Here is a 27,960-nt window from a genome sequence, read left to right as displayed (position 1 = left end):
TAGGTTTTTGAAAAAACTAATATTTAGCAACTCAACCTTTGTTGGAGCAATATCTTTTCATATTACTTGATCAACTCATGCACTTACAAAACACAATCACATTTACATGGGTAATACTACATATATGAAACATTGAACAAATTTATTTATGTAACTTAATATCCTCGCATCTGAGTATCTATACTGTGTTATTCAGGAAGCCCATCATATTATTATTATTTAATTCCACATCATACACTAGTCCACTGATTTTTGGACAGTGCTTGTTTCATTTGTGTTCTTCATATAAACTTTCACAAGTTAGTTCAACTGGTAATAACAAAGCAAAGTCCCAAGTGGTTTCATCTATGCAGGGCAGTTTTATACATAGCAAACCCAATCATCTCCAGTGATTTGCGGAAAGAGACTTTACACTAAACTTGTGGACTCAGATTCTTATATACAAAATTTTATTATCACATCATATCCAACATTGATTGCAAAAGTAATTGATAACTTACAATCAAAACCATGGATGCCATGTTGGATCCATCATACACAAGTTCCTGGGGTTCAAAGCGGCCTCAACCAACTCGGTCACACCCCTCTGTACTGATTGTGGTGGCTCCATGGCATCCTCTTCCTGAATGCCAAAACAAAACAAATCTCGTTAAATCTAAAATCACCAAACATCTCCAAATTCCACCAACCCGTGTGAAAAAGTGAGCTCGCGTTACCTCTTCAGAATAATGAGGTGCTATTCCATTGATCCGGCCAATAACATTCTCCACATTGGTGCTAACCTTGTGTTTGAAATCGACTGAGTTCAAACTCCCTCCAACAACAGAGGGGAGAGGCATCCCAAGTGGTCTTCTCCAAGACCATGACAGCAACTCATCACGGAAGAACATGGCTAACTGATACCATAAATGTTGGCTTTGCTGCAATAGAGCCAAAAGAAAAAAAAAAAAGTCAACATCTTATCTGTGGCCTAAATCTGTAGGCAAAACGAAACAACTTTCAGAAAAGTTACTTTAGATGAAACCACAGCCTGCGCTGCAGCACACATTGCAGACACGATGAGGCCTTCCACACCAAAATGAGAGAAGAATGATTGCATGTTCCTTGTCAGACGGAAAGGCACAGGCTCATTAAACTCAATCATTCCATTTGCATCATAAGCTGGGTGAAAATCTGTCTGGAATATCTTCCCAGTGTTCTTAGCAAACAAAATCTTATTTGGGGACCTTCCCCCGATTTGTAGCATATAGGACATGAAGCTTGACAGGGCTAACTGGATGGCAAATTGCTTCTTGAAAGCCCACATATGATTGCCACTCAGCAGTGTCTTGTACATGTACTGAGAAAAAATGCTCTCATTCACAAAATTCTTCGTTATATCATTATAAGCTTGGAGACGGAGATCTAAAACAGCTTCAGGTGTGATTTGGCCAGATATAGCTTGGTTTAACTGTTCCTTGAAAAAAGTAATAGGTAGATCAGCCTCTCGGTCATTCCTAGAACAATGGTTCTCATAAACCTCAAGAAAGGTGCTGTACATCAGATCATCTTCAACCATGCGAACCTGTTCATGCAGCATTTCAATTATTAGACCAAAAATTCTTTACATAACACTCTGTACAGGCTACTCAGCAATAATGAATGAACATGAAAATACAAAGGGAATGATTATCTTGGTCCAAGGTACATTCTGCATCCATCTCATGTTACATTAACTTGTATGATTCCTTGTCAAAATGATTATCAATTCAGAGAAAGAAAAGAAAACTAGAATGTTGACAAAAGCAAGAACCTGTGACCAAACAGGTATAATAATTGGTGTGTGAATGCATATGTGGCGGCGTCTTGATTCCTTGTGCTTATCAAACATTTGGTTCATCACCCTGAAAAGCTGTAATATGCGTTCATCACTTCTAGCATTAGGGGTCAAAGAAGTCTGAACAATGAAATGTCGTTGAGAGCCATCAGAGCCTATCAAAGTCAACCGTCGAAAACTGCTTCCATGCCTTCGCACTATTGGTATATCAGATCCAACCCTATCGAGCTTAACAGTATGATCAGGTGCAATTTCCTGAGAAGTTGAATAGAAAACTTCGGTAATAATAGCAACAAATACTTGTAAGGAATACAGCATTATTGTTATCTAACTTCAAGTTTTTAATAGTTCACTTCTTGGCAAATTTAGAGAGTTTGATAAACAGTGCAGCCATTAAAAGAAAATAATTTCCAACTAAGTTTTATGAACATGGCCAATGAACAATTCAACTGACCCTGATGCCAGAAATTGAATAACTAAATACTACTATAATTCACCTGATCACCAAAATACTGTCCAGGAATCTCTACATCAACCACATGGAAATCACGCAAAACCCTGCTTTCCTCTTCCAGTTTTAATACAGCTGGAAACCTGTCCTCAACATTGCTCTGGAGAACATTCTTCCAGTGTTTCAATCTTTCAGTGAGCTCAGAGAGGGTGACAGGAAAAGTAGCTGTACTTTCTGGATCAAGATCACGTTCAAAATCCTGCTTGTACTCTCTAACAAAGTCAACATGCTTGTTCACAGCATCTGCAGAGAAGCATGCCCTGCAAACACCAGAAAGCTCCTTCTTTAGGGACTGTGGAACCTCTGCTGTTGTAGCTGTAGGGTACTTGTAACAACGATGCAGCAGAGCATTTACAACTGCCAGGAGCCTCTCCTCTGGCAGAGTAACAAATCTTGAACCAATCTCGGTAAGTAAACTCTGCAAACAGATTCAGAAAATAACTCTCACATTTAAAGATACTTGCGTTATCTCATCAATTTCATGGCAACAAGCAAAATGCTGGCAGTATCAAGAAACAATTAAGATACACACTAGTCATGTTTCTTGTTTTCTAAATTTATTATTCCTCACACTGAGAAAAAAGCATAGTATGATTTTCTGGTCTAGCAGTTATTTGCACTTGTCTAGTATAGCATCCTCTAGATACTGTACGAATCATCACTTGAGTAAAACAAAAAATTCAGGACTGAAAGTTCACCTCGAGTTCACTAGCCAGGTTTGTGTGCTTGCTTCTAAGGGTCTCCATTATATCCTTTGCAGCATCAAAAGCACTGGCAGCAGAAGCTACCACACTTAAAGCGCCATTACGCCTCATTGCATTTTGACCACCTTCATTGGTGGCAGAAGAACTTTGCTGCACAGGTTGATCGTTGGATGTGTTCACACTACTTTCTGCAGTTGTTAGCCGCTCGGGTTCAAGCCCATGAGAATTACCACTATCATTAGATACAATCCCACCAGATTGAGTGGCTTGATTAATCATGTTGTCTGGAGGTAAAATACCCCCACCCTGATTCTGTGCTCTTGCAATTCCATCAGCCAATACAAGAGAACCAGCACTGGCAGCAGAGGTGTTTTGCTGAATTCTTTGCTGTGCCATTTGAATTCTACCTAGTTCAGATTTATTTGCTACATCACGGCGTTCAAGCAAATATGTGCGGAGCCAGTAATACAGAGCCTGATAATTCAAAACATGAGAGGATCAAGCTTACAAAAATGAAAAAACCCCGTATATATAACACATATAAGGAAATCTACCTGTGGGTACACAGAGGCAATTTTTAGTAGGACCAGTTTGCAATGAGGTGCTTCTGTTCTCTGCAGTGAAAGTAGTAGCTGTGGAATCCAAGAAAGCCAAACCCAATGGGGTATTTGTTCCAAATACTTATCAAATGCCCTACCCACAGGCTCATTGGGAGTATCAAAGCTCAGAAGATATAGGACACGAGCTAGATGGCTTCTGGAATTAGAAACGCCAAATTTAATACCTTGAAGAAAGCAGCTAACAGCATATTCTAACCAACCCTCATCATTGCTCTCTTTATACACCTGTAGTTACAAATTGGAAAACAGATCAGTACCAAGTTTGAGTCACAGATGAACTAAAGGAAAAAGCAGATCATTTGATTACCATGTCACAATAATTTCCCCAACTTATCCACCCTTTCGGCAAATTTTTAAAAAGAGTGATAGCATTGGAATAAGCAACATTAGCTTCTTCAGTGTCATTTAGCTTTAACAAGAAATCCCCCTTGAGACGGAAAATCTCTGCTTTGTGTTTCACAGGAAAATATTCTAAATTAGTGCTATTGATCAAATTCAGACCACTGCTAAGTTCCCCCTTCATCTCCAGGTAAGCTTTTGCCTGTTCTCTTATCTTAACAAAGGCTTCCTGCAATATGCAACAGAAACAGAAATTAAATAAACATAATTAATGATTAAAGACAAGCTCAGGAGAGATTAACACTAAGCCTCATCACAACGCTCACAACTAATTATATTTTGAAATTAATTTTACTAATCTAGAAATCCTACTGCAGAACTATAATCATTAGTATAACTACTAGGTTCCTTTGTAAAAGAATATTCTATTTTGAAAATATTTGAGAAGATGCCAATAGTTCTTTTATACTTCCCTAGATGACATAGAGATTCTTTATAGCATCCAATACCTGTACTTCCATGGTGGCATGGCCATACATCTTTTCTAGTATAGTCACACAAACATCATAAAGGCCTTGTTTACGAGCAATGCGAGCAAGCTTATTCACATTCCAAGCTTTGTCACGATAACCAAGATGATGAAGTTGTGGATTTGAGTTTCCAAAATCTTTGAACGCATCTATGACACAATTATACATTTCATTCCTCCACTGAAGCAAATCATACCAAACAGATATATTATCCCACTCATTTGGAGTTCTAAGCCTCCAAGTCTCTAGAATGTCCTTGAGATCAGCATAAAGATTTCCATGTACCGAAACAACAGAACCACTGGAAACCTTGTTCCCATTGGAAATATCTGTAAGAATTCTAGCAGATTCTTGAACCTCAACTAGCTGCTGGAATTGCTGCAAAAGAGGAATCCTTGCATGAACTGACATTTCAGGCAACTGCCACCACTGTTCTAAAGCAATATCAACACCTTTCCCCACAATGCTTTCGGCATCCGCTACACCGTTGATATTTCTGTCATGTAGGGTAAAAAAGGCTTGAATCAAACTAAGTTTTGGAGTTTCCTCTACTTGTGCCTTTGGGATTACATGATCCTTCATATATGCCCAATCAGGCAATTTCCACAGGCTGTCAAGTAGTATTTCATAATTCTCAATACTCTTTCCAAAGTCCACCAATGCATCCCACTGACTAAGTTGGCAAGCACAGTAAAGCCATTGCTCTTCCCAAAGACACATTTCAGCTTTTGGCACCGTATTGTTATATGTTCCTTGAGTAGCCTTAACCATCGCTTGGTAAAAAAGATTTTGGGCCTGCTGCCAGTAACCATGCTGAACAAGTGAAAGTCCTGCCCTAGTTTCTGCAGTGATTGGTCTTCTCTTCCATAACCCACACCTCATATCTTCTTCATTGAGCAAACGGTACAGCTCCGCTAGAGACTCAGAGCACTTTGCGTCATTCATAAACAACATTACATGACTTTCAAGCAGAGCCAATGCTATGTGCCAAGCGTTGTAAGTTTTTCCTATGTATTTAATGAGTTCACTTGGCATTCGAGGTTGAGGATGGCTCAATTGGAGTCCTTCAAGAAGTGCTTGCACAACATTTGGTCTGCTCGTTTGCTGCTTCTTATGATAATCCTTTGACAGGAGAGTAATCATTGGTTTAGCTAGAGCGACCTGTTCTTCTTTGTGTAAGGTAACCCAGACAATGGGAAATACCAACACCCACAGATGGTATGCAACATTCGCATCAATGTGAGCTAGCTCTCTCAAAGGGATAATAAGATCAGCCACCTGGAAGAAGGAAACAAGGCAATTTTAAATGTGATATCCAAAATAAACAAACTTCCAACAAGCCAGTATGTGAAAGGATCATCAACAACTGCCATAGTCAGTGAAAAACAGAAATAAATAAAAGCAAGCAAATGTAACTATTTATCAAATGACCGCATTCTATTAGTTCATTTGACAAAGGAAATAAAATTGGGTACAAAAGAAATAAAATTAGGTAAAAACAAAAAGTCACAAAAATAAAGTCAATCTTTGCATTCTAACTACTGAGCTTTCCAAATAGAACAAGTTCAACTTAGGGCCACATATAAAGGCCAAGCCATGCACTCTAGTGACAAATAAACAAATAACAAAAACCTAATTAGAAATTTTTAATCTAAATAGTAATGCTTAGTATACAGTTACTACAGTATTCTTGAGATTCCATATCAAAAACACAGTTGACTTCAAGAAGTAATGAAGTTCAGCACTAGAACAATACCACATCACAAACAAGATCCTAAAAAGTAAATACATAAATTGCACAAATAACCTGAAGTTTGCTCATTTCACTCAAAAACTGTGTGTGCTTCAGAAGAAGGCTCTCTAATGTAAGAGGAGCATCATCAAGAGCCTCTGGAGCATCTATACTCTGATGCTGCATTGCCGAACTATCAGAAAGAGAACCTGAAACCAAAAGTGGGAAAACCCTTGCAGAGTTCGGAGCAAGTGTAATAGGCTTATTCTCAACCAAGATTGCTAGAATGAGATCAAGTCCCTGTTTAAGCCAGAAGACATCACTCAATGCTTCCCAGTCCTGAATTTGGATAATGTACTGCAGCCTTGTGAACAAGGTCTTCCCCAGAGATTCATCATACAGTGAGAAGAATTTCATCCTCATTTCAGGATCCTTTGCCCGTAAACCAAGCATGTATTGCCTTTCAACCTTTTGGAACACCTCTTGACGCAGAGCCAAGGGATATCTGAAAGTCAACCAATCATGTTACAAATATTTTAATCAAATATATGAAAATGAAGTCAAAGCAAAGCACATACTTATCTGAATCAGCACAGATTCCATAAAGAAGTTGAAGATATTTCCTGTCCAACTCTTCCATGGCAGAGGGCTGAAAGTTCTGTTTATCAACTTGAGAAAGCTTCTGAAGAAGAGACAATATTTCCTTGTGAGTCAGGAAAGCACTAGATGAGCCAGACATGCCTGGTTTGCTTAAGTCATCTTCAATCCACCCTTTCAACACATCAAGTATGCAAAGCAGCACACTAGGATCAGTACCCTTATCTGAAAGCAATGCATTCAATAGTTGAGTCACAGTTCGTTTGCAGTCTGGAACAAGCATGACTCTCTCACTTATAAGCTTCAAGACAGATTTTAGATTTGAGATGACTGCTCCAACATCAGCCACTTGACGTGACGAAGAGACGGCAGAATCTGGATCAGCTCGCTGACCCTAGATGTGAAGGATATCTTGCATCAATGATTTCAAGAAAAATAGATATAAAAAATAAATCGACTTTCATGCTGATCAAAATCACAAAGGACAATACACTATTACAGAACTAAGATTCTAAGCAGAAACTAATTCATGGGATTTGATTTGACATTTCCAAATGTGATTCTTCTTTACATGAACAAAAATTAGAAATGGACAAAAAAAGAGGACACGACAAGGAAAACAGTACAACATACAAGGTAAAAAATCATGATCAAATAATAACTGCTTTGTGCTCGAGGACATGGGTAATAGACAAGGGAAAGTACACAACAAAATATAACGAACTCTAGAAAAAAGAAGTGCACCCTCCTCTTGCCCTTCCAAACATAATATGTAGTTCATCAATGTTCTAAAAATTGAAACCTGCATCACCCAAAACAGCACCCTTCAACAGCATCACTATAATTTCAGGATCATGACCTCAGTACTTAATGTTTAACTAACACGAAAATAGAATCCCCACCATTAAATCCAATTAACCGCAAAAAGAATCAAATGATCTGACCAGAGCATAAAGAAGCAACAGAAAACATATTAGTATCATCTTGGAACAACAATGAGAACTGCATGCATTAGAAGAAAAAGGATTATTAGATGCAGCATATAAGCAGCTTAATTGTTGAGACAGAATAAATCCTATAGTGCATGTCATCAAAAATTAATAAATAAATAAAAGAGAAAAAGAAAAGCCAAATCAACATAAGAATTAACGAAAAACGGAATTTCATAAATTACAGAAATAAATGAAATTTTCTGCCATTTACTGATCATGTCTAGCATCACATTTTATCATCACTGAAATTCTAGAAATATGAGTACCAAAAGAAATCATTACCGTCAAAGACTGACAGCATATCTGTCCTCACCATCAACATTATCATATAAGGTATCAGCAGGAAAATGATAGACAGAAACTTAAAGCATGAAAAGAATTTGATGAGTGAGTAAAATGGGACTCTACACACACACACACAAAAAAAAGAAAAAAAGTGGGTTTAACATACTTGTTTCAGATGAGATCCCACTGAAGATCCCATATCTCGTGCCAGACGTTGGAAAATACGAACAAAAAGTGTAGGGTCAAGGAAGTTCTTCTGCACCTCTGCCAAGGTTTTGATGACAAGCAGCACAAAGCTAATCGAGTTAGCAGAATTATCTTCACCTGACGTCTGAGGAGCTGTAATCATATTTATATGCTTTTGTATGAGCTCATCGACCTTCTGATACAAAAGCTTTACATCATTTGGTGTGCTTGCTGCATCTAGAGGGAAAGCACTAAAGACCATCTTCAACAATGCACACAACGACTTTCCAGCATCTAACATTTTATACTTGAAACAAGGTTCAAGAATCTGAAAAATATAAAAATGATGATAAATGTGAAAATTTCAGGTAACTGCAGAGAAACTTGGGGAAAATCAGAGGCCTAATTCAAGGGAACAGACCTGAGATATCTGATTGATGTTATTTTTAATGAATAATCGTGGCTGCTCCTCCAGGATCTTGTTCATGACATCCAATCCCTGTGCAAGAGCTGTGGAAGGGTCCTTTGATTGAGTTGGTTGAATGCTGCCCAGTAACCTTTCCAAGTAATTAAACTTAACATTGGCATTTGGCCACACCTTCAGAGCTTGTGAAAGTAGCTCTAAAGCCTGCTTGTACATGATACTCGCTTCCTTGTCCTTAGGCTCTATGACCAATGCCACCTGTTTTCAGACAGACAAGACAAATGGCTTTCTTCATCAAAAACTCCACTAACTCTACCTCAAAATAAAAATAGCAATCGAACCCTTTTGCACATGAAGTGTGGCAAAACAAGATGAATTAGAAGCTTCGACATAAAAAGATCTGGTCCTGCAAGTATGATAAATGAAGACCAATCTGCCATAATCTTTCAGAAAATTGCATTGTAAGCATTTCCTACCCTGAAGTAGCACAAAATTGGACTAAAAATTATTTTATAATTTTTCTGTAACATAACAGGAGCATTGGGAGGTTTGGGTTTTGATAAAGAAGGTGGGGATATAGAAATAAATGGAAAATAGAAATATCCCACAAATAATGCCAAGCAATGTTGTAATCATACAACAAAATCAACAGCGATTTACTTCCAAGAAGCAGGAATCAAGCAAATCATCATTTAATCAGACAGCTCTATATTTATTAAAAGATAATAATGTGAAAGCAGGCTGCGAAAATTTTGAAATAATAACCTGGCCTCCTAAATAGATCTAAATCACAACTGTAAAAGAAGTCTCACTCTGATTAGAAAATTGATAATCATTTCTTCCATAGCAGCATTTGGCTTGAATTCTTCATCAGGTTGGCCAGCAGAACCTGGTGTTTCAACGTTAGGGATTGATGAGGCACCTCCAGGTGACATGACACATAGGGATTGAAGACCAGGTTCTACTTTAACAGAAGATGTGGAACCATCAACTGGACGTTTAAGGTCAGTACTAGAAGAGCTAGGATTGAATCCATCAGTCATCTGGTTGGACACATCACTATCAGTTACCACTTTCATTTCATTTTGCCTTTGTTTTTCCCAACTGACAACCAATCCAGCAAGTTCAATGGCAAGGCGCCTGTTTTCTGCTGCAGTATTATATGGCAATCCAAGTCGACTAAGAGAATTCACCATCTGTGGGACAAATTGTGCTCTGCAGCTGTAGAAGAGATCTGAATGACGTACAATGAGCTGGAAAATGTGAATCAAATTAGGGATTGAGTGACCCTCCTCAACCAAAATCTTTTTGGTGTACCGTATCCAAATTGGCATTCGAGAATCCCCAAGAGGCAACCTTTTTGGTAATGCTGGCATTAGTATATCAAGGGCCTGCTTAACCAACAATTTATTCTCTGGCTGGCAAGTTCTAAGAAGTGCAACAAAAACCTGATTTTCATACACCCATCAGTATATTTTTATTAATAGTACAATAAAATACTAAGAAAATGCTCATAGAGCCAATAATTTCGTATGAGTAACTTTTGAACTCAACCACTTGCAGGCAACAAAAATTCCTAGGAACTCACAATGGATTTCAAATAAAAGATAAATTGCCGTTGTATTTAAAAACTTGCTGACAAGGTTTTAACTAGTGAAAACAATTAAATGGGTATCATAGATCTATTTGTCCATGCACCATTGCAAGTTACCTGAAGAATAATTTTTTCTGGGGCTTGATAGGCCTCCAAGAAGTGACACACATTGACAAATGCCCACTGCTTACTAGCACTATCTTCCCGTTTGAGATGATTCCAACCGAATTTGATAAGTTCTTTCCTGTGCTGAACAAGATCATTCTGGAGATACTTAAGAAGTAACGTAGCAAGTTGCAAAAGTTCTATCCTCAATGGTTCATCATATTCAGCAGAAACCTGTGTGAGAAATAGAATATATTTATAAATTAAAGGCAAAGAATAATCAATACATAAGCGACAACATTATATGTATCTAAACAGAAAAACTGCTAAAAGAATTGCATTAACCAAATTCAAATTGCACAATTGGGGGTCACCTCTTCTGGAGGATCAAGAAGTTTGTCAACAACTGTTTTTATAATGCTAGGGTCAACAACCTCCCAACTTTGGCCATTCTGGAATGCGTGAGCTAACATTGGAAGAATGAGCATTTGCATCACAATCACCAGATGGTCATGAGCAAGTTGTTTAGTTTGGAAAAGGTTCAAAAAATGCAAGAGAAGTGCTTTCTTCATGTTGGGGGAATAACCTTCTGCAACCTAAAGAGAGTAACTATTTGTTATGCTGACACCAACAAACAAGCACAAGTTTAAATTCAAAATATGATTATACGAAAATTTAATTACCTTAATTATATAAAACTCTTTCAAGAAGGTGTAATCAATGCGAGTATGAAACAAGAAGATAGAAAGGATATCAAAGAGAACATTCACTTCAGTTCTGTCATGACGTAAGTAATTTAAGAAGCATTTGACAAGCCATTTGCTTTCTTTCACCTGCTCATGAGAATCAAGATACAATAGAACCAGGATCACATTTTAATCAACTCACACAGATATTTAATGGAAATATGAAAAGAAAAAATAGAGTAACCTCACAGCAGATCCTAAGGTAACAAATTTTAAAGCTAAATCAAGCCTAAATAGTGAATGGCTTTACCTGTACTAAGTTGAGCTCTTGTTCATTGTGCAAACGAGATATTCTTGCCGGTGATTTCCAGAGAAGAACCAAAGTATCAAACACAATACGATTACTCTGCAACCAGCCAGGTATTAACTTCACTAATGTTTTGACAAGTGCAAGACCCTGAAAATAAGCATCTGATGTTGCAGCAGGGGCTGTAGATGATAAATTAGAACTATCCTGTGGCAGAGAAGTGAGGCCTTCATCCCCTGTTAAAGTACTAGGTGGAGTTGAAGTTCCGGTAGTTGTTGCATCCGATTTTTGCATAAATTCAGGAAAGGCACTTCCAAGTATCTTTTGTGGGGACTTTGCAAGTTCATCTCTCAATGGTTGGCCAACATCTGATTGTATTACATACATAAACCTAGATGTTGGAAGAGGCAGTAAGAAAATGAGAGAAGAGGAAGAATTCTTACAAATCTCATTGATATGCTAGTAAATATGTTAACTTCAATCGAGCATCATAAGCTTACCGTCTAAAGTATTTAGGCTCACTTAATCGAGCGAGAAAATAATCAACAGCAAGTGTTGAATATCGATTTAAAAATTTTGTCAGTGGAAGACGATATGGACTATTAATCTCGCTGTAGAATTGTCCTGGGGGAAGAGCCCCTTCTAAATCAATGGTTAATGTTACAAGTTCATCAAGAAATTTCGATGCCGCTTGAGGAAGCAAGTGAAAAAGTTCAATGATAGCTGCAAAGAAAAAGAAACATAACTATGATCCCATTACTATGTGCACATCTAAACAAGTTACCCAAATTGCTATAACAGGACATAACTGAGACATCTTACCTGCAGCAATTTTGGGCTCTTCACCAGCTTTCCATGATTTCTGACTCTGAGCAAGTTTTTCAGGCTCCAACCATTTCTTAAGGTGCTCTAACAACTTTCCACCCAAAGTAACATTAAACCAGTTGGACAACAGTTCAAGTAGGCGGGCCAAACCTTGCAAAAGAGACATACTGAGATTCTTGGTATTTGCCAAGTTGACTAATATAGGTCTGAGGCTGTTCTGAAGAAGTTCTTTGGGCATCCTTTGCTGATTGATGACCTGAACAAACTGCGAAATATATAAGAAGAGCAATTAAAAGAATAACTAAACATAACACTGAATTTTTTTAAAAATGAAATGAAATGAAATGAAAATTGGTAGAAATCATATGGTCAATCTAATTTGTAGAACTATTCATAATGATCATGATATCTTGCTGAAAATATAAATATGCTCTAAGAAGAAAGCAGACTACTCCTCTCAGGAGTGCAATAAGAAAATTCCTACCCAAAGAGATAAGTCGAGAGCCACATGGAAATGTAGGAAATTCTGGTACATGTTAATAGTACATATGCAATGGCATTATAAGTTCTATTAACATTCCATGGAGTAAGATGCAGTAGCTGTAGTTGCTTCCCATGTCTATGTGTGATGTAGAACAATAGGGAAAGATGCAAAGGATTACTAGGGATTATCCCCATATCTTTAGGATTGAATCTTTTAATCTATTCAAATTTTGTTCAATTGTTTTAGTTTTTTTTATTGGATTAGAAGTTATAGCTTAGTTAGGATTAGAAATTTTTTTCATTGCTATTTGTTTAGTAGCCTATAAATACATCTCGTATTTGTGGGAAAATTAGATTTCATTGATAAATAAAATACCATTGAATTGCTCTTCATATCTTTCTAGCTCTTTACTTTCTCTCTTTCTTTCTGATTTCTCCCCTTAAGCCTCTAATTATTTTGTCTACCATAATTTCTTCTCTACCCTTCTAATACTTAATTTTCTATCTACTTCTCTTTTCTATTTCTTATATTTATCGTTTCTTTCTTCTCCTACATCAATATGAATAAATGCACACATAAAAACCTTAAATAGAATTTTAGATATCAAGAGAATTTTAATATGTTCAATGACAACAGTTCCATTATATGTAATTATATATGTCTGTCAAATAAAACTAAAGACACTCAACAAACCTGCCGTAGACCCTCTTTTGCAACAGCAACAATTTCTGATGTACGACAGGTCAAAGACTTGAAAAACATGGATATTATCTTAGCACGCAGATCAGAATGATTTGGTGTTTTAAAGTCTGTCCATGCCATTGTAGTACAGAGTAGCTCAATGCAACCTGTTTTAAGTTTAGTTAATGATGTGGCCACTCTGGGATTCATAAACTTCACGACCCACACTGTGTCATCAGCCTCTGCTATTTGCAATGCTTCTTGGAGAAAGTTCACCAATTCTTGAGTCAACTTGAGAAGAGGAGGCCTCAATGCTAAAATGAAATTTAAAGCTGTAACTGTTCCAACCTACAAGGAATCCAACAAAATAAGTATAGAAAACTGGTAAACTACACGTGAATACTAAAGGACATATATACCTGTTGATCAACAGTTTTTGACCGCAACGGACGCACTATAAGGGGCTGGAGCAAAGGTTGATATAAAGGCTCAAGCAGCTCAGACACCTCACTACCAGTCCGACTAGCCAAAAGGGCCAAACATGATTGCACATTCTTTCTCACAGTAATAGATACATTAGGATTGAATAACTCTGAAGCAAGAAACTCAACTACTCCTTGAAAACTTTGCCTGCGAGGCTCACTGTTTGCTTCATCCACATTATTCACCACTCGAAGAACCTGTGTAAGAACCTGACTTGTATCTTCCTGCTCTTTGGTGGCATAAATAGGTAGCTTTTTAAGCACATACACCAGACTCCGAACAATTCTAACTTGGAAAAGGCACAAAGTCTCAACAGTAACCTTTCCAACCAATGCACCAAGTCCCATAACACCTCCCATTTGTGCTTGCCATGTACTTCCATAACAACAATGCAAAAGACGGGGCAGCAGTTGCTCAAAAACTGGAATGCGCACGCTGGCAGGTGGTGAATATACAGGATTCATTGATGGACTGGAGACAATCATAGGAGTACCCGGGCCTCCTCTTGACATCAGCATGTCAGCATGCTTTGAGCGAGCAAGAAACAACAGTGTTTCAGCAAACACATTTAGAGCATCAAGAGCAGCTTTCGCATGGAGCCTATTTTCATCTGTTAGCACATCAACCAAAGCATCTAAGAAGATTAAAGGATCCAACTCCTTTAGGTTGGAAGCAGTGCTACTTTTAGACCTGGAGTTAATGTTTCCATTTGAGGACAGCATTGGTCCCCCACGCCCAGCAGTAGGAACTGAAGCATTAGTTGAGGTATAATCAATGTGAAATATAATTGCAAAGTGGTGGCAAATATTAACAACAAAATTGTCCTTGGAGTCATTAAGATCTGGTTCTGCACTTGCAGCAATGACAGTCATTAATAAAATCTTGAAAACTGACTTTTCTGCCATAAGTTGGGTCTTCGTCTTCACTCCTAAATCAGTCTACAAAAATGATCCACTAATTGTCATTCAAGTATCAGAATATATATCATAGCATAATACAGATATGTTTCAGTGATTCGTAACAAATATTACAAATATTTAAGAAAAAAGGCTGACAAAGAAAAAATAGGCCAACAGATCAAAAAAGCTAGAGAATGCATGATATTACATACAGTGATAATACATGTAACTTCTATTGGCACTTCCGAAAAATAGGTTAATAATAAAAATGCCATTGATACAAGATTTTCTAAGAGTTGAACAAGTCTCTAGACCAGTCCATGCATTTGAAGAAGATACAACAAGTACCAAGTGAAAACATACAACTAGAACATGAGAGCTGCAAATGCTTGCAAATGATATTACTTCGTACTTTTAAAAACTGTATAATAAAATTTTGTACCTTATAACCAGAAAACATAAGCTACAGAAAGCACATACATGTTGTGCTTCAAATACACAATCAATTAAGTTGCTAACAGGTGCAATTTTCAGCAAGACAGTTCTACATTCAACTCACCTTCAAATCTGATGTCTCCGGCCTGGAAGAAGATGTATCTGGGGTAGAAACTAACAAAGATGACAATTGTCTCGGTGTGTACCCCTCATCAACAAAATTTCCTGGCAAATTAAGCTGAGAAGCCAAGCAAACACAAATAAATTTCAAAGCCTGCTTTCGGTAGAAAGCATCCATGCCACTTTTTTTGTGCATAACAGCTGCTACAGCAAGATTTATACATCGATCCAGTGGCACCAAGAATGGAGTTGAGGGCTCAAATGTAAGAATCAAGCGCAGCCCATGCTCTGGGTTCTCCTTGCATTCTAGTGCAAGGGGCTCCTTGAGAAATCTTCTGTTACGACCACCTAACTTGCCAAGTAATTGCAATGCTTTTCCACCCCAAGGATAGGGTGCAGGCCTCAGGTGAGACCATAAGGCTAAAATCACCTCTGACATCACATTAGCCATACTAGGCTCCAGAAAATCAGGATTCAAACTATCCACCCAAAACTCCAGAGTTCTTAAACCTAAGCTCACTAGTTCATCACCTCCATTGAGACACAAAACCAAAGGCTTCATCAGACGTGGAAGATATGGTAACAATGAACTTAACCGAGCAGGTAAGGTTAAGCAAAGTTCCAACAAGAGGTCTCCCATATCATTCCCCATTGGACCCTCAAGCATTGTTAATAGCATATTTAGGCAGGGTTGTAAAGAAGGAACCAAGTCACGCAATAAGAGTTCAAATTTGCATCCAGCAAGGGCTCTAAACATTGTCCGAAGAAGTTGCATATAACCAAGAGGCTTATCAATTTCAGTGGCATTTTTCATGCAAACTTCCATTATAACTGGCACATGAGGCTGCAATATACGTTCAAAATCTGCAGGGGCTTTAACAACAGCACCAAATATACACCGAAAGAGGTGCAAGACCAATTTTCCTGGAGGTGAATCTGGATGCTGTAAAACGTCGAGTTTATTGTTAACAAAAAAATTAACCAAAACATCTGCAAAAGGCCGGTACACTTTAGAAGCTTGCAAAAGGGAGGAAAATATATGAACAAGCTGAGTGTTGGAAATCATGCACTCAAAAAGCTCTGGCATACACAATGAGAACATGTCCATTAGATCTCGAGGTTCCATAATAGCCAAAATCTGGGAAAAGAGATTAAGCATTTCTTTCTCCTCCTCCTTCTCCTTGAAGAGAGCTAAGCAATGCACACCACTCTTTAATACACCAGAGGCTTTCCACACCTGCTGAAAGTCAAATTAAGACAAAGGCAATCCCACAAAGATACCTTTAATAGAAACAATCATCTTATGAAAAATACCTCATCTTCCCTCATCCCTCTGAACGCTTGATATGCTGGTACATTAGATGAAGATGAAGCAAGCACATGTTGATGGGTTCCATGAGCGGACGGAGAAACCTTTAAAAGCAGAAATGTTACAAGGAAATTAAGGTCAAGTGACATGAGTAATACAAACATTAAATCAGTGAAAAACCTGCGATCGGGGCAAATGTGCATGAGTGATGCTCCATATAATAGTCTTCATTCCTGAAAATGAATAAAGCCAAAGATTGGTCAGTTTTGACATGAAATCATTAACAATGGATTAACGCAGATTTAAGTTAGAGTAGCAAGTATTGCAGTTTTTAGGAACTCTGCCAATGCTTATTACCCAGTATTGCATCAAAAGAAAAATAAGAGAAAATAATAGAAAAAGATCAATTACCCATGACCAAGGTCTTAATCAAATTTTTACAGTCAGTAACTTCCTTTGAATGCTCCACAGGAACCTGTAAATTTAAAACTGCCTGCAACAAATGAATATATCCAAAATTTAGGAAGACAGTCTTGAAAAACATTAAATTTGATGCTTAAGTAAGGAAACAGGTAGCAAATTGAAAAAATGAAAAGTGAAGCGAAGAAAATGAAAAGTGCAGGAACATTGCAATGAACTATTCAAATTCTTCTCATCTTCTTCCCACCAGAAGGAATACTAATCCAATTTCAGCACTACATGACAAAAAATTTAAAAGTTGGCAAATTTCTTGATAATATAAAATAGCACAAGAAGCTTTGATTAGATCATCTTTTGAACATTGTCCTATAATGATCAATTTTGTTTTGGATATTTGAACCACCTTATGATTTGGGAAACCAAAATGTACTTTGTAAAGCCAACATTTTGCTTGGATCATCTCTCTTGGTAAAAGTAACACAGATGATATTATGCAAAGAATATTTCTGTAGACTGTTGTAGACAAAGGAAAGACAATTGTCAATTGTAAATGGGTTTTTACAGTAAAGTATATAGCTTATGGATCTGTTGTATGGTATAAGCACGTTTAGTAGCTAAGGGTTTCATACAAACCAATGGTGTAGACTAAGAGGAGACGTTCTTTCTAAAGACTAAGCTGAATACAATCAGGGTATTAATCTCTCTTGCAGCAAACTTAGATTGGCTTTTACAGCAACTAGGTGTAAAGAACATCTTTCTAAATGGTGACCTATCAAAGGAAGCATTCATGGATCTGCCTCTTAAATTTAAAGGACTACAACAAACTAGGTGTGTAGGCTAAGGAAGTTACATGGATTAAAGCAATCTCCCAGGGTTTAGTTTGAGAAATTCACTAAGGCCATGACTACGGTTTTGTTTAAGGTTAAACTAATCACACCCTCTTCTTTAAACAAAATGGTGGTAAGATTACTATCCTAATAGTCTATGTGGACGATATTATTCTTATGAGAGATGATCTTAGTGAAATACAGAAGGTGAAATGAGTGCTTGTGAATGATTTCAAAATAAACGACCTAGGGCAGCTGAGGTAATTCCTAGGAATGGAAGTGGTTATGAGCAAGAAAGGCATATATATATATATGTCACAAAGAAAATACATTTCAAATATGCTGCAGGAGGTGCAAATGTTATGGTATAAACCTAGTGATATACCAATTGAGCATAATCTAAATTTTGATAGTATCGATAAGGATGCACCTGGGGGTGGATGCGAATCGAGCCAAGCCCGAACACCCTTGGCTTGAGTTTGGCTCGAATTTATAACTCAAATTTATGGCTCGGATATATAGCTCAAATTCATGGTTTGAATTTGTGGCTCATTAACCAAACAACATCGTTTAACAATTATATAACATAATTTGAATCAAGCCATGAGTCAAGTTCGAACTGAATTGAGTAATCTATCCAGTTCATGAGCCAAACCGAATCGAACTCTCTATAGTTTGAGTTTGGCTTGGTTTTAAAACGAGTTGAATCTCTTAACTCGAATACGGTTCATATTCAAAGTAAATAAATTCGAATCGAACCTAATCGAGCCAAGCCAGCTTTCGAACCCGAGCTAGCTCAATCCGGATCCAACCTTAGATGCACCAATGAAGAGAGGTAGGTATCAAAGATTTGTTGATCCCATACAAGACCAGACAGAGGTTTGCTGTGAGTGTTGTAAGTTAACACATGTCCCAAGGAAAAGCACTTGAAGGCTATATTTCAAATATTAAGGTACCTTAAGATGACTACTGCTAAAGGTGTTCTTTTTCTGGAAAGAATATTGATTGAGAAATTGAATTATTCACTGATTCAGATGGGGTAGAGTCTGTAAGTGATAGAAAGTCTATTTTAGGCTATTGTAATTTTGTATGGGGTAATTTGGTGACCTGGAGGAGTAAAAAACAAGTTTTGGTAGCTAGAAGCAGCATCAAGGCTGAATTTAGAGCCATGGCACGGGGAATTTGTGAAGTAATATGGCTTATGAGACTTCTAACTAAGCTAAAAATTGTGAGTGACGAGCCTATAAAGCTTTATTGTGATAATAAAGCAACCGTTAGCATTGCACATAATCATGTGCATGATTACCTGACTAAGCATGTTGAAATAGAAAAGACACTTTATAAAGGAGAAAATGGAAGAGAGGATTGTCATGATTATCTACCTTCTACAAGTCAACAGACAATGGATGTCCTTACAAAAGACTGCCTAGACAAGGGTTTGAGCAGCTAACTTCCAAGCTAAGAATGTTGGATATTTATTCACTGGATTGAGGGCAAGTATATGAATTATCTAGTCAGGTTATAATATGATTAAGTTAGCTATTATTTAGTAAATTTTAAAATGTTTTAGCTTTATCTTATTCTATTGTTATCTACTTATTTGTAACTAGTCTGTACAAGGCATTGCAATGTAACATAAATAAAGTACAGCAATAAAAGCAAAAAACAAAAGAATCTACTGTTTTTCAAATCAGTTAACTAAAATCCAAGTAACCAAAACAACCTGCACCGGAAGTTCAAGCTTTGACCTCAAAGTAGCACGATCCTTTCCCTCCTCACCCTCCTCCAACAACTATCACCATAAAAGGGAACATATAAGTTGTCAGCACTGATAGAATGAAAATTCAACAAGAACCAAGAGACAAGCTTTTGAATTTTGAATGGAAGAAGCTCATTAGAAATAAAGAGAAAGGCACATCAAACACACATAATTAGATGCATTGTCAAACATAACAACATATAAATGATTTTATTCAACTACAAATTGCTCAATAACTTTCTAATAATAAACCAGTAAGTTATTGTTACAAATCCAGCTTAATATGCAACTGGCAAAGAAAAAAATAGTCTTCTTAAATGCATGCAATTTTGAAGCAAAATAAAGTTTCAATATAATTGCTTTAGACTTTAAGACCAGAAATTTTAAGGTTGTGTTTAATGCGTGGGAAAAACATGCGAATTGATTTTTTTTGTGGGATTATAATACCAATCCCAGGATTGTTATTGCACAAAGGGCAGGAAAAACTATCCTAGGTCCACCAATTAATTTTATGCACATAGGATAATTGATTCCATGAAAAACCATGGAATTTTGTCTTGCTATGCATTTTCTGCCAGTTAGAATAGCCAACTCTCATCTCATATTCATATATCACAAAAAAGGTAATAATTTTGTGTTGAAAACTGTGGATAAGTTCAGACATATACTCCATCTACTCTCCATTTTTATTTATTTATCGATTTTTTATAAGATACAATCCACTGCATATTTTGTAACAGATTTATGCCCATTCTGAACACTAAATAAAAAAGAACAAATACAAGCATCCCAATGAAAAAAACAAGATTTAATAAACCCCCAAAAATATTATCATATTTATCTAATCTGACAACACAAACTACACATAAGCTCCATGAAAGCATGACACATTAACCCCAAAAAGAAAATTCCCTTCAACTGCTTAAAGCATGTAAATTGTTGGCATTTAGGTTAATTTAACTAGTAAATACCATCAGCCAAGTGCTGTGAAAACAAAGCATTAACAATCAGAATTCAACAACTGAGCAAAGGAAAGCTCTCTAAGAAAAGAAATAAGGTCAGGCAATTCAGCAGATTTATATTTAAAAAACCATCACTGCTAAGCAACTAAATTATAGCAAGCATCACAGAAGCAAATAAAACCTTATATAGCAATCACAGATTACCTGAGGAATGGTACGCTTGAAAGTACTAAATTTCCCCACAAAAGCATCCAAAATGCGACCCTAGAGAAAATTATATGTCAGTCCAAGAACAAAACAACAGCAATTCACAGAATTTACCAATCAAGAGTTATCTCACAGAATAATCAGATTGAAACTCATACCAATAGAATCCGTGCTTCATCCATGGAATGCTGGTCAACACCTTTCTCAAAAATTGGCTCAACCTACATCCCAAAGAACACATTACATGAATTTATGTCTAAAAAGAATGATACAATATAAAAATTTTAAGTTTTTGTAAGCCAGTAAAGTATATAAGGAATAGAGTTTTTCATGCACCAGATTCAACATTAGCCGAGCGCAAGTAGTATGAATACTTAGTGACAATGAAGCATCATGCATGTTGCTTGAGAACAGATAAATAATCCGTGATAGCTGCAATACCAAAATACACATTTGTTAGCATTGTGAAAAAGACAATTCTGTAGGTAAAAGATCTGGCAGCAACTGATCAAAATGAGTTGTGAAACAGTCACCAATCAAATGCTTGCAATATATATGACAGGAGAAAAAACGCAAGAATACAGAAGACAAAATAGATGGCAGGAATGGCACATAATCATAATATAGATCCAGATTCAATCAACTGACTACCTCAACAACCATCTCTACTGTTCAGATTGCAACATCACTCAAAAGGAAAATTGAACTTCACAGTAGTAGTGTTTTGGATCACATTCAAGGACTTCTAGAGATCATACTTCATATATCTTTTTGTTTTAATGAGTAAAAGGAAACAAAATAGAAATATTCAAACATGAAAAAAATCAAATTGCAGATCAGAAACAGCATTCATCAAAGACTCATCACACATCTGTATTCCCTAACTAGATTAAATTAGAGGTTTGGACCACAAACAATTTTATGCCAGAATTCTGTAACTATGTCAGGAATCAAAGACAGATTCTTAATTGACGAAGATCAATTAAAAACAAGAAATATGCACCAGAAAATATGAAGATGCTATATGAGTAACCACATAGCAGCAGCTGATTATTATCTAGATTTTGGAACTGATAACTTGACCTAAACCATGCAATCAAAGCAACTCCTTCTCAGGAATGAAATACTGAAAGGGGGGTGGGGGGGTATTTGCAAAGAGCAGTGACTGGAATTGGAGGAACAAAATTGAGAGAAAACAATATTTACCTTAATAGAAACCTGAATTCATTTGTTTTAAAAGAGACTAGCCAAGGACAAAACAAACACACACGCCAGTGACATTAATAATGACAACAGTCCAAAAATCTTTTGAAGACATCAAATGAAAATAAACACCCCACACCACAACAACTTAGTTGAACTTGATACCTAAGTTATGGAACAATAGGAAAACAATATAAATGCCATATTAGATGAAAAAAGAAGCCCATAATTAGCCTTCTAACATCTCATAAAAGAAACACCTGTGATAATGTAAGGTCTCCCCGAACGTGGTGAACAATCTCTGCTAGTAGACTATAAGCCAGCGGCCTTAATGTCTCAAAACATGCGCGCCCAGTTCCAACAAGGACCCTGAAATGGATAATTAACAAAAAAATAATATTGGCATCCATCAAAACATGAAAAAAACCAGGAAACAGTTATTGGAAATATGCAACAGAAAGAAGCTTAGAGATTCACATCAAGCAAACAGAAATCTTTGGTGATATTAATTCTTCCTCATAAAAGAGTAAAATTATAGTTCGATGATTTGACAAAGCTTTTTCATGCACCCTTTTCAGAGTCATGAACAATTATGGGCTATGCAAAAGTATTGTACTTCCAGAAAAAGAATTACAAATTCTGGCAACTTGGACAAAACTTTTATTTAGTTATTAGCATACACCAAGAGTTACTCCTCTGGCATTTCCTTTATTTTGTAGTGTTGCTCCAATCACTGATATCATGTTTTGCAACCAACTCAATTTTAGCTTAACCATTTCTCATAAAAACCTTTAGCAACCTAAACACAACTTCGGGCAACAGATCAAAATTTGTATACTGTCATTAGAATAAACACATTCTTCCATTTATTTTCTGGAAACAAATGGCCTTCAAGGGGAGAAACTATTCAAGCATGTACAATTGATGCTTTTGCATAGAGCCAAATAGCAGATATAGACAACAGAGAAGTCCTGACTTCAAAAAAAAAAAAAAAAGAACAGAATGAGCTCAAGAAGCTAGTGTTAACAAACCGTCCCCAGTCAAGTTGAATAAAACATTTTTCTAATCATTCAACCAGCAACACATTTACACAAGAAAGTAAAAAATGAAATATAAAAATATAAATAACATGCAACAAAAAAATAAATAAGGTTCATCACTTTTAAAAATTACTGCTACAACGTTAAAATTCACCGATTCTTTCATATTAACCAACTACATTACATTTTCTTGAAGTGAGCTAAGTGGTTCATAAGATTACTTGTTTTACTATCCATCAATTCATTGTTCTAACTTGATTACTACTGCCTTAAACTTTAAGTGCAGTGAATGTCAGGGTAGAGCGAGAGAAATCCATAAGTAATAAGATAATCACAGTACTTAAGCATATAACATCTATTTTAACCTATTTTACTGACAAAATCTATTGGCACACTAAGTTATATTTCTCATGATAAAGAAAAATGAAAAAATAAAAATTCTTGCATTTAACAATTATTGTTTCAAATCATATCTTAACTGTTGAATTTACCTCTCTTCCAATAGTGTGTCAATCAACGGAAATAAACCCCTCTTATAATCTGTCCCCAGAACATGTTTTAAAGCTACTAACAATTCCTGCATAAAACACATTTCCATGCAAAACATTTAATACAATGGAGGAACAATTTGAAAATAATAAAAATTAAGGGGCAAGAAAACATTACCTTTCTAATAGACACAGAGTCTGAACATGTGACAAGCAAATTTACAATGCTTTTACATATGCTTTCTTCATGAGGCTTGATATAATCAGAAAAACTCTTCAACAGGTAAGTTAAAAAAGAAACTGTCTGCAACCTTGAAGAAAACGAAATTAGTAAACGTCCACAACCAGTAAAATATAAGCTATACATAAATATAGATATTTGACTGTGTGTGCTTAAATGGACAAACGGCACAAGCAAACAGAAAAAGTACTTTATTTCTTCCATCAGATCATGCGGGATTTATTCAACATCTTATTATTCAATGACCTTCTTGACTTGCCCACTTTTCAGGACACCAAGCCGTATGAGATTACACAAAAAAAATTTCACCAGTTTAGGTAATTATCCAGCCCATTTTGGTAGGGTTTCAATGAAAATTTTCTTTTAACCTTTTAACTGGCCAAAACAAGGCTTGAGAGGTTGTGTTCAAGTACTGTCCTTGGTGCACTACAGAAGTGTGTTTGAGCTTCAAGGATGTTACAGGATCCTTAGATTGTCTTAATGTGTACTGCTGACCTCTCCTCTCGTCTATAGACTAAATGGATAAAGGTTCATTCCTTGTGGATTATGAATCACTGGAAAGCAAGGCTTTACCATAATTCAAGCTCAGAAGGAATTATCATTAAACATAATGTGACAACTAAGGATGGAAATTCCCTTTACAATCACTAAGTAGGTCTGGCTTGGGAATTCCTAAAAGCATCTCGCCTTGCTATAGAAGCAATATGCAATACTTGAATGGCTTGATTTCCAATCTCGCTAACAACATCAATAATTCAAGAAAAATAAACAACTCAGTGATCACATAAAATTACCATAAAAGTAGTATCATCCCAGCACAATTAATCTAGATGTCCAAAAAACCAAGCTATAACACTATTATCTACTTAGGCCTCACCTCATACACAAATTTTAGTGCACTGAATAAAATGGTCATAACAAATAACACAATAACCAAGTATAACTCACCTTAACTTGTGCACCTTTAAGCTCAATAAAGTGAGACTTCAAATGGGGAGGAACCTTTTCAGGACCCGGGACAGATATAGCAGCAACCATTAGAGGCAACAGGTGAGGAATATTGGTTTGAACAAGACGACTATACAACTGAAATAAAAACATGACCACAAGTGGACTCTCAGTTATTATCTTGAACGACCTGCTACTTGGATTAAGTTGGACAGTCCCAGTGTACCCCCCGGCACCAGTAATCCCTTGGTCAGAAGAAGTAGAAGTATTCACAGGCTTTACATCCTCTACACCAGCTGCTCCATTCTCAAAGAAGTGACTAACTGTCAATCTAAAGTTCTGGTAGATTTTGCATACGAAATCTAAGAATGGCTGAACTTCATTTTCCAATGTAGGCCTAAAATTCCGGAGCAGATCAAATATAATACGAATACAGATCAATCCATTTTCTTCATTATCAGTGGTTAATACTTGCATTGCAACCTTCAAGAGATCCTGAACAAAAGGGCGAAGAACTTCACTGTGAGGAAGCCGATTGAGGATCTCCACAACAATGTTTCTTAGCTTGTGCTCAGGATTGTCTTGAAATTGAGGTTTCGTGATTTGTAAGAGAATCACAGAGAATGCACGGAAGTACCATTTAAGGAAATTCAAGTACTCTGCTGTGTGGGCAATCTCCAGACTGTCCCTTACCTCCATTGCCATCTGTAACCTCACTTGAATTTCTGTTTCAAAATCAAGAAGACAACGAATTATACCCAGAACTATAGTATAATGCACAAAGAAAAACCATTTACCTGAAAAATTAAGTTAAAAGACAGCATAAACAAAAAAAAAAAAGCAGAAAATCAAAATTTTAGTTTAAACTTATTTGACCTGGAAAAATAATTTAGCTTCTATAACAGCAGTTAGCCTCTAATACTATCATAGGTCATATCTTAATCAAAAATTCTCTATAGTGTAGGTTTCTGGTACTGTGGTACGGATAATTTCTCTTAAGAAACAAAAATGACACACTATTCTCGTTTGAATATAAGTTTCAGAAAACAAAATAGAGTAATAATTCAAACAGCAAGAGTGAGAGAGAGTGTGCATACGGAGGTCGGGCTCGACAAGGCGGCGCGAGTGTTGCTCGAAATTCTGAATAGGACTCATTTTGAGGCGGTGAATCGAGCGTAAAACCAAAATTTAAAACGCCTAGCTTTAAGTGTATTTAGCTTACACTTGATCGATGAACTGTAGTTGGTGTGTTAAGTTTGAGTGAATATATGAATTTAAGCAGAACAGTGATCCTAAAATTGAAACCGAAAATTAGTTTTGGAGAAAGTGTGAAATTAGGGTTTATGAGAAAAAGGCGCTTTCTTTCAAGAGGGAAATTTCACCAGACAGGCCATCTGGAGAAGCCTCTGAGCTGGCGAAAGAATTGCTGGGAATTGCATCCTCCTAGACTAAATAATTAGGCCAAGGGTCTTTCTCCCACCCAAGGTATACTAAAAACTCAACTTATACCCATGAACTTTTAAAAACTCAAATATCAACCCTTTATCCAATTTCTAATAGAATTATGTATAAAACCGCTATTTTACTATAAATATTAAAAAATATATATTTTTATCACATTTTCACCTCACCAGTTTTGAAATTTGACATTTAACCCCAACCTTAACTTTTTCAATTTTGAAAAATAACATCTTTCCCCCCAAATCCTTAAGTTTTGATCTTCCTCTCCAGTGACAATCCGACTACAATAACTCATCTTCGACAACCATCCACCTATAGTGGCTCATCTCCAACAACCATCTCTTTGTCTATGTCGACAAAGAGATGAAGAAATGTTATCTTTCGTCTCTGTCAACGATAGAAGCTCGTTTGTTCATCGACGAAGACGAAAAGACAATTGCTGGAGATAAACTATCATAGTTTGATGGTCGTCGAAGATAAGTCAGCATAGCAAAATTGTCATCAGAGAGGAAGAAAGAAACTTAGGGATTTGAGGGAGAAAATACCACTTTTCAAAATTGGAAAAGTTAAGGTTATGGTGAAATATTAATTTTTAAAACTTGGGAGAATAAGAAAAATCATATATTTTTTAATATTTTTGATAAAATAACAGTTTTACCTTTGACTGTAATAGAAAATTCTAATAGAAATTAAGTGACGGAAATGTATTTAGATTTTTAAAAATTAACAAGTGTGAGTTTGTAATTTCATTATACCTTAAATGGGAATAAGTCTTTTGGCTAAATAATTATGATATATTTACTGTGGAAATTAGCTTCATTTATGTAAGTACATGATGTATGTTTCCACACCTAACTTAAATAAATATGTACGTATGTATAATAGTAGAAAAAGTGTTTAAGGTATTTAGCACAAGATGTTTATTCAATTTGAATAATTAATTCTATTTAATTTACTAATAAACAAATCATTTTGAAGAATGTTTACTTAAAGGTATCCTTCATTTGACTAGTCTTACATATTTCAATGTTTAAAGTAAAAATGTTTAAAACCAGTTAACCGAATAAATATGAAAACCAATGAGGTTGTGATTCCCATAAATGATGACAATATGAGAAATCATGCAGCGTTTTTAACTTATAGTAGGCCATTGTGCCTTAGTAGTGGTTTTTTTGAAGGTTTGAGCCTCAAAATACCACAAACCCTGCAAATGGCAATATTAAATGAGGTATCAATAACATGTTAACAAAATTTATAACTAAATATTAGGTGTTGGAAATAATATGTGTAATTTTGTGTATTCAAAAACAATAATTTTCCATACCAAATTCAATTTGTATTCCAGATATGATCCAAAGCATTCCATTTTCATGATTTTCACAACAAAACTTGCTCTCATGCACTTTGTATGGAATGTCAATACAGGGAGACCATTTATGTGTTTATTGTGGAGGAGAAAAAGAAGCAAAAATTCTTTATAATTTTTCATGTGTTCATCTATCTGGAAAGGCAGTTTTTGGACATACATATATCAATTAGATTGTTATTTAATTACCTCCAACTGCCCTTTGATAATCTAAAGTAATCGGTTTGGGTCGACCCATTATAGATGGATTGGGCTTAATATTTCCACTCACATATAACGAGAGATTCGAATTATATAGTTAGACACAGAAATCTTATATGATAGTACAATTCATATTTATGAATTTGATATGTGACCTTGTGAGAAACTTGTAC

At 36.1% G+C, this 27,960-nt stretch overlaps 1 protein-coding gene across 2 annotated transcripts; it reads right to left on the bottom strand.

Annotated features, from left to right (window-relative positions):
• Window positions 1–313: 313 nt before the first annotated feature.
• Window positions 314–26,174, bottom strand: LOC123194351 (transformation/transcription domain-associated protein-like). Of its 2 annotated transcripts, none has more exons than XM_044607536.1 (35): window positions 25,857–26,174; window positions 24,760–25,484; window positions 23,749–23,874; window positions 23,574–23,659; window positions 22,303–22,411; window positions 21,176–21,271; window positions 20,998–21,060; window positions 20,837–20,896; window positions 19,635–19,703; window positions 17,076–17,157; window positions 16,845–16,897; window positions 16,670–16,768; window positions 15,360–16,592; window positions 13,838–14,839; window positions 13,431–13,766; window positions 12,251–12,518; window positions 11,929–12,151; window positions 11,432–11,819; window positions 11,119–11,268; window positions 10,810–11,031; window positions 10,448–10,669; window positions 9,549–10,184; window positions 8,734–8,994; window positions 8,293–8,640; window positions 6,831–7,243; window positions 6,328–6,757; window positions 4,500–5,798; window positions 3,959–4,219; window positions 3,586–3,876; window positions 3,026–3,505; window positions 2,314–2,745; window positions 1,793–2,071; window positions 1,013–1,564; window positions 717–920; window positions 314–622 (listed from the first exon to the last, which is right to left on the bottom strand). In XM_044607536.1, the coding sequence occupies exons 1-35, from the start codon at window positions 25,912–25,914 to the stop codon at window positions 503–505; spliced, it is 11,676 nt and encodes a 3,891-aa protein (XP_044463471.1). In that variant the 5' UTR covers window positions 25,915–26,174; the 3' UTR covers window positions 314–502. The 2 variants fall into 2 exon arrangements, with proteins under 2 accessions (XP_044463471.1, XP_044463478.1); XM_044607543.1 differs by having other exon boundaries at window positions 12,251–12,509.
• Window positions 26,175–27,960: the final 1,786 nt, after the last annotated feature.

This window comes from Mangifera indica, chromosome 1 (assembly GCF_011075055.1).
Source record: "Mangifera indica cultivar Alphonso chromosome 1, CATAS_Mindica_2.1, whole genome shotgun sequence".
Lineage (NCBI taxonomy): Eukaryota > Viridiplantae > Streptophyta > Magnoliopsida > Sapindales > Anacardiaceae > Mangifera > Mangifera indica.
The sequence above is the reverse complement of the archived record's forward strand: the minus strand, read 5'-3'. Positions and strand labels throughout refer to the sequence as shown.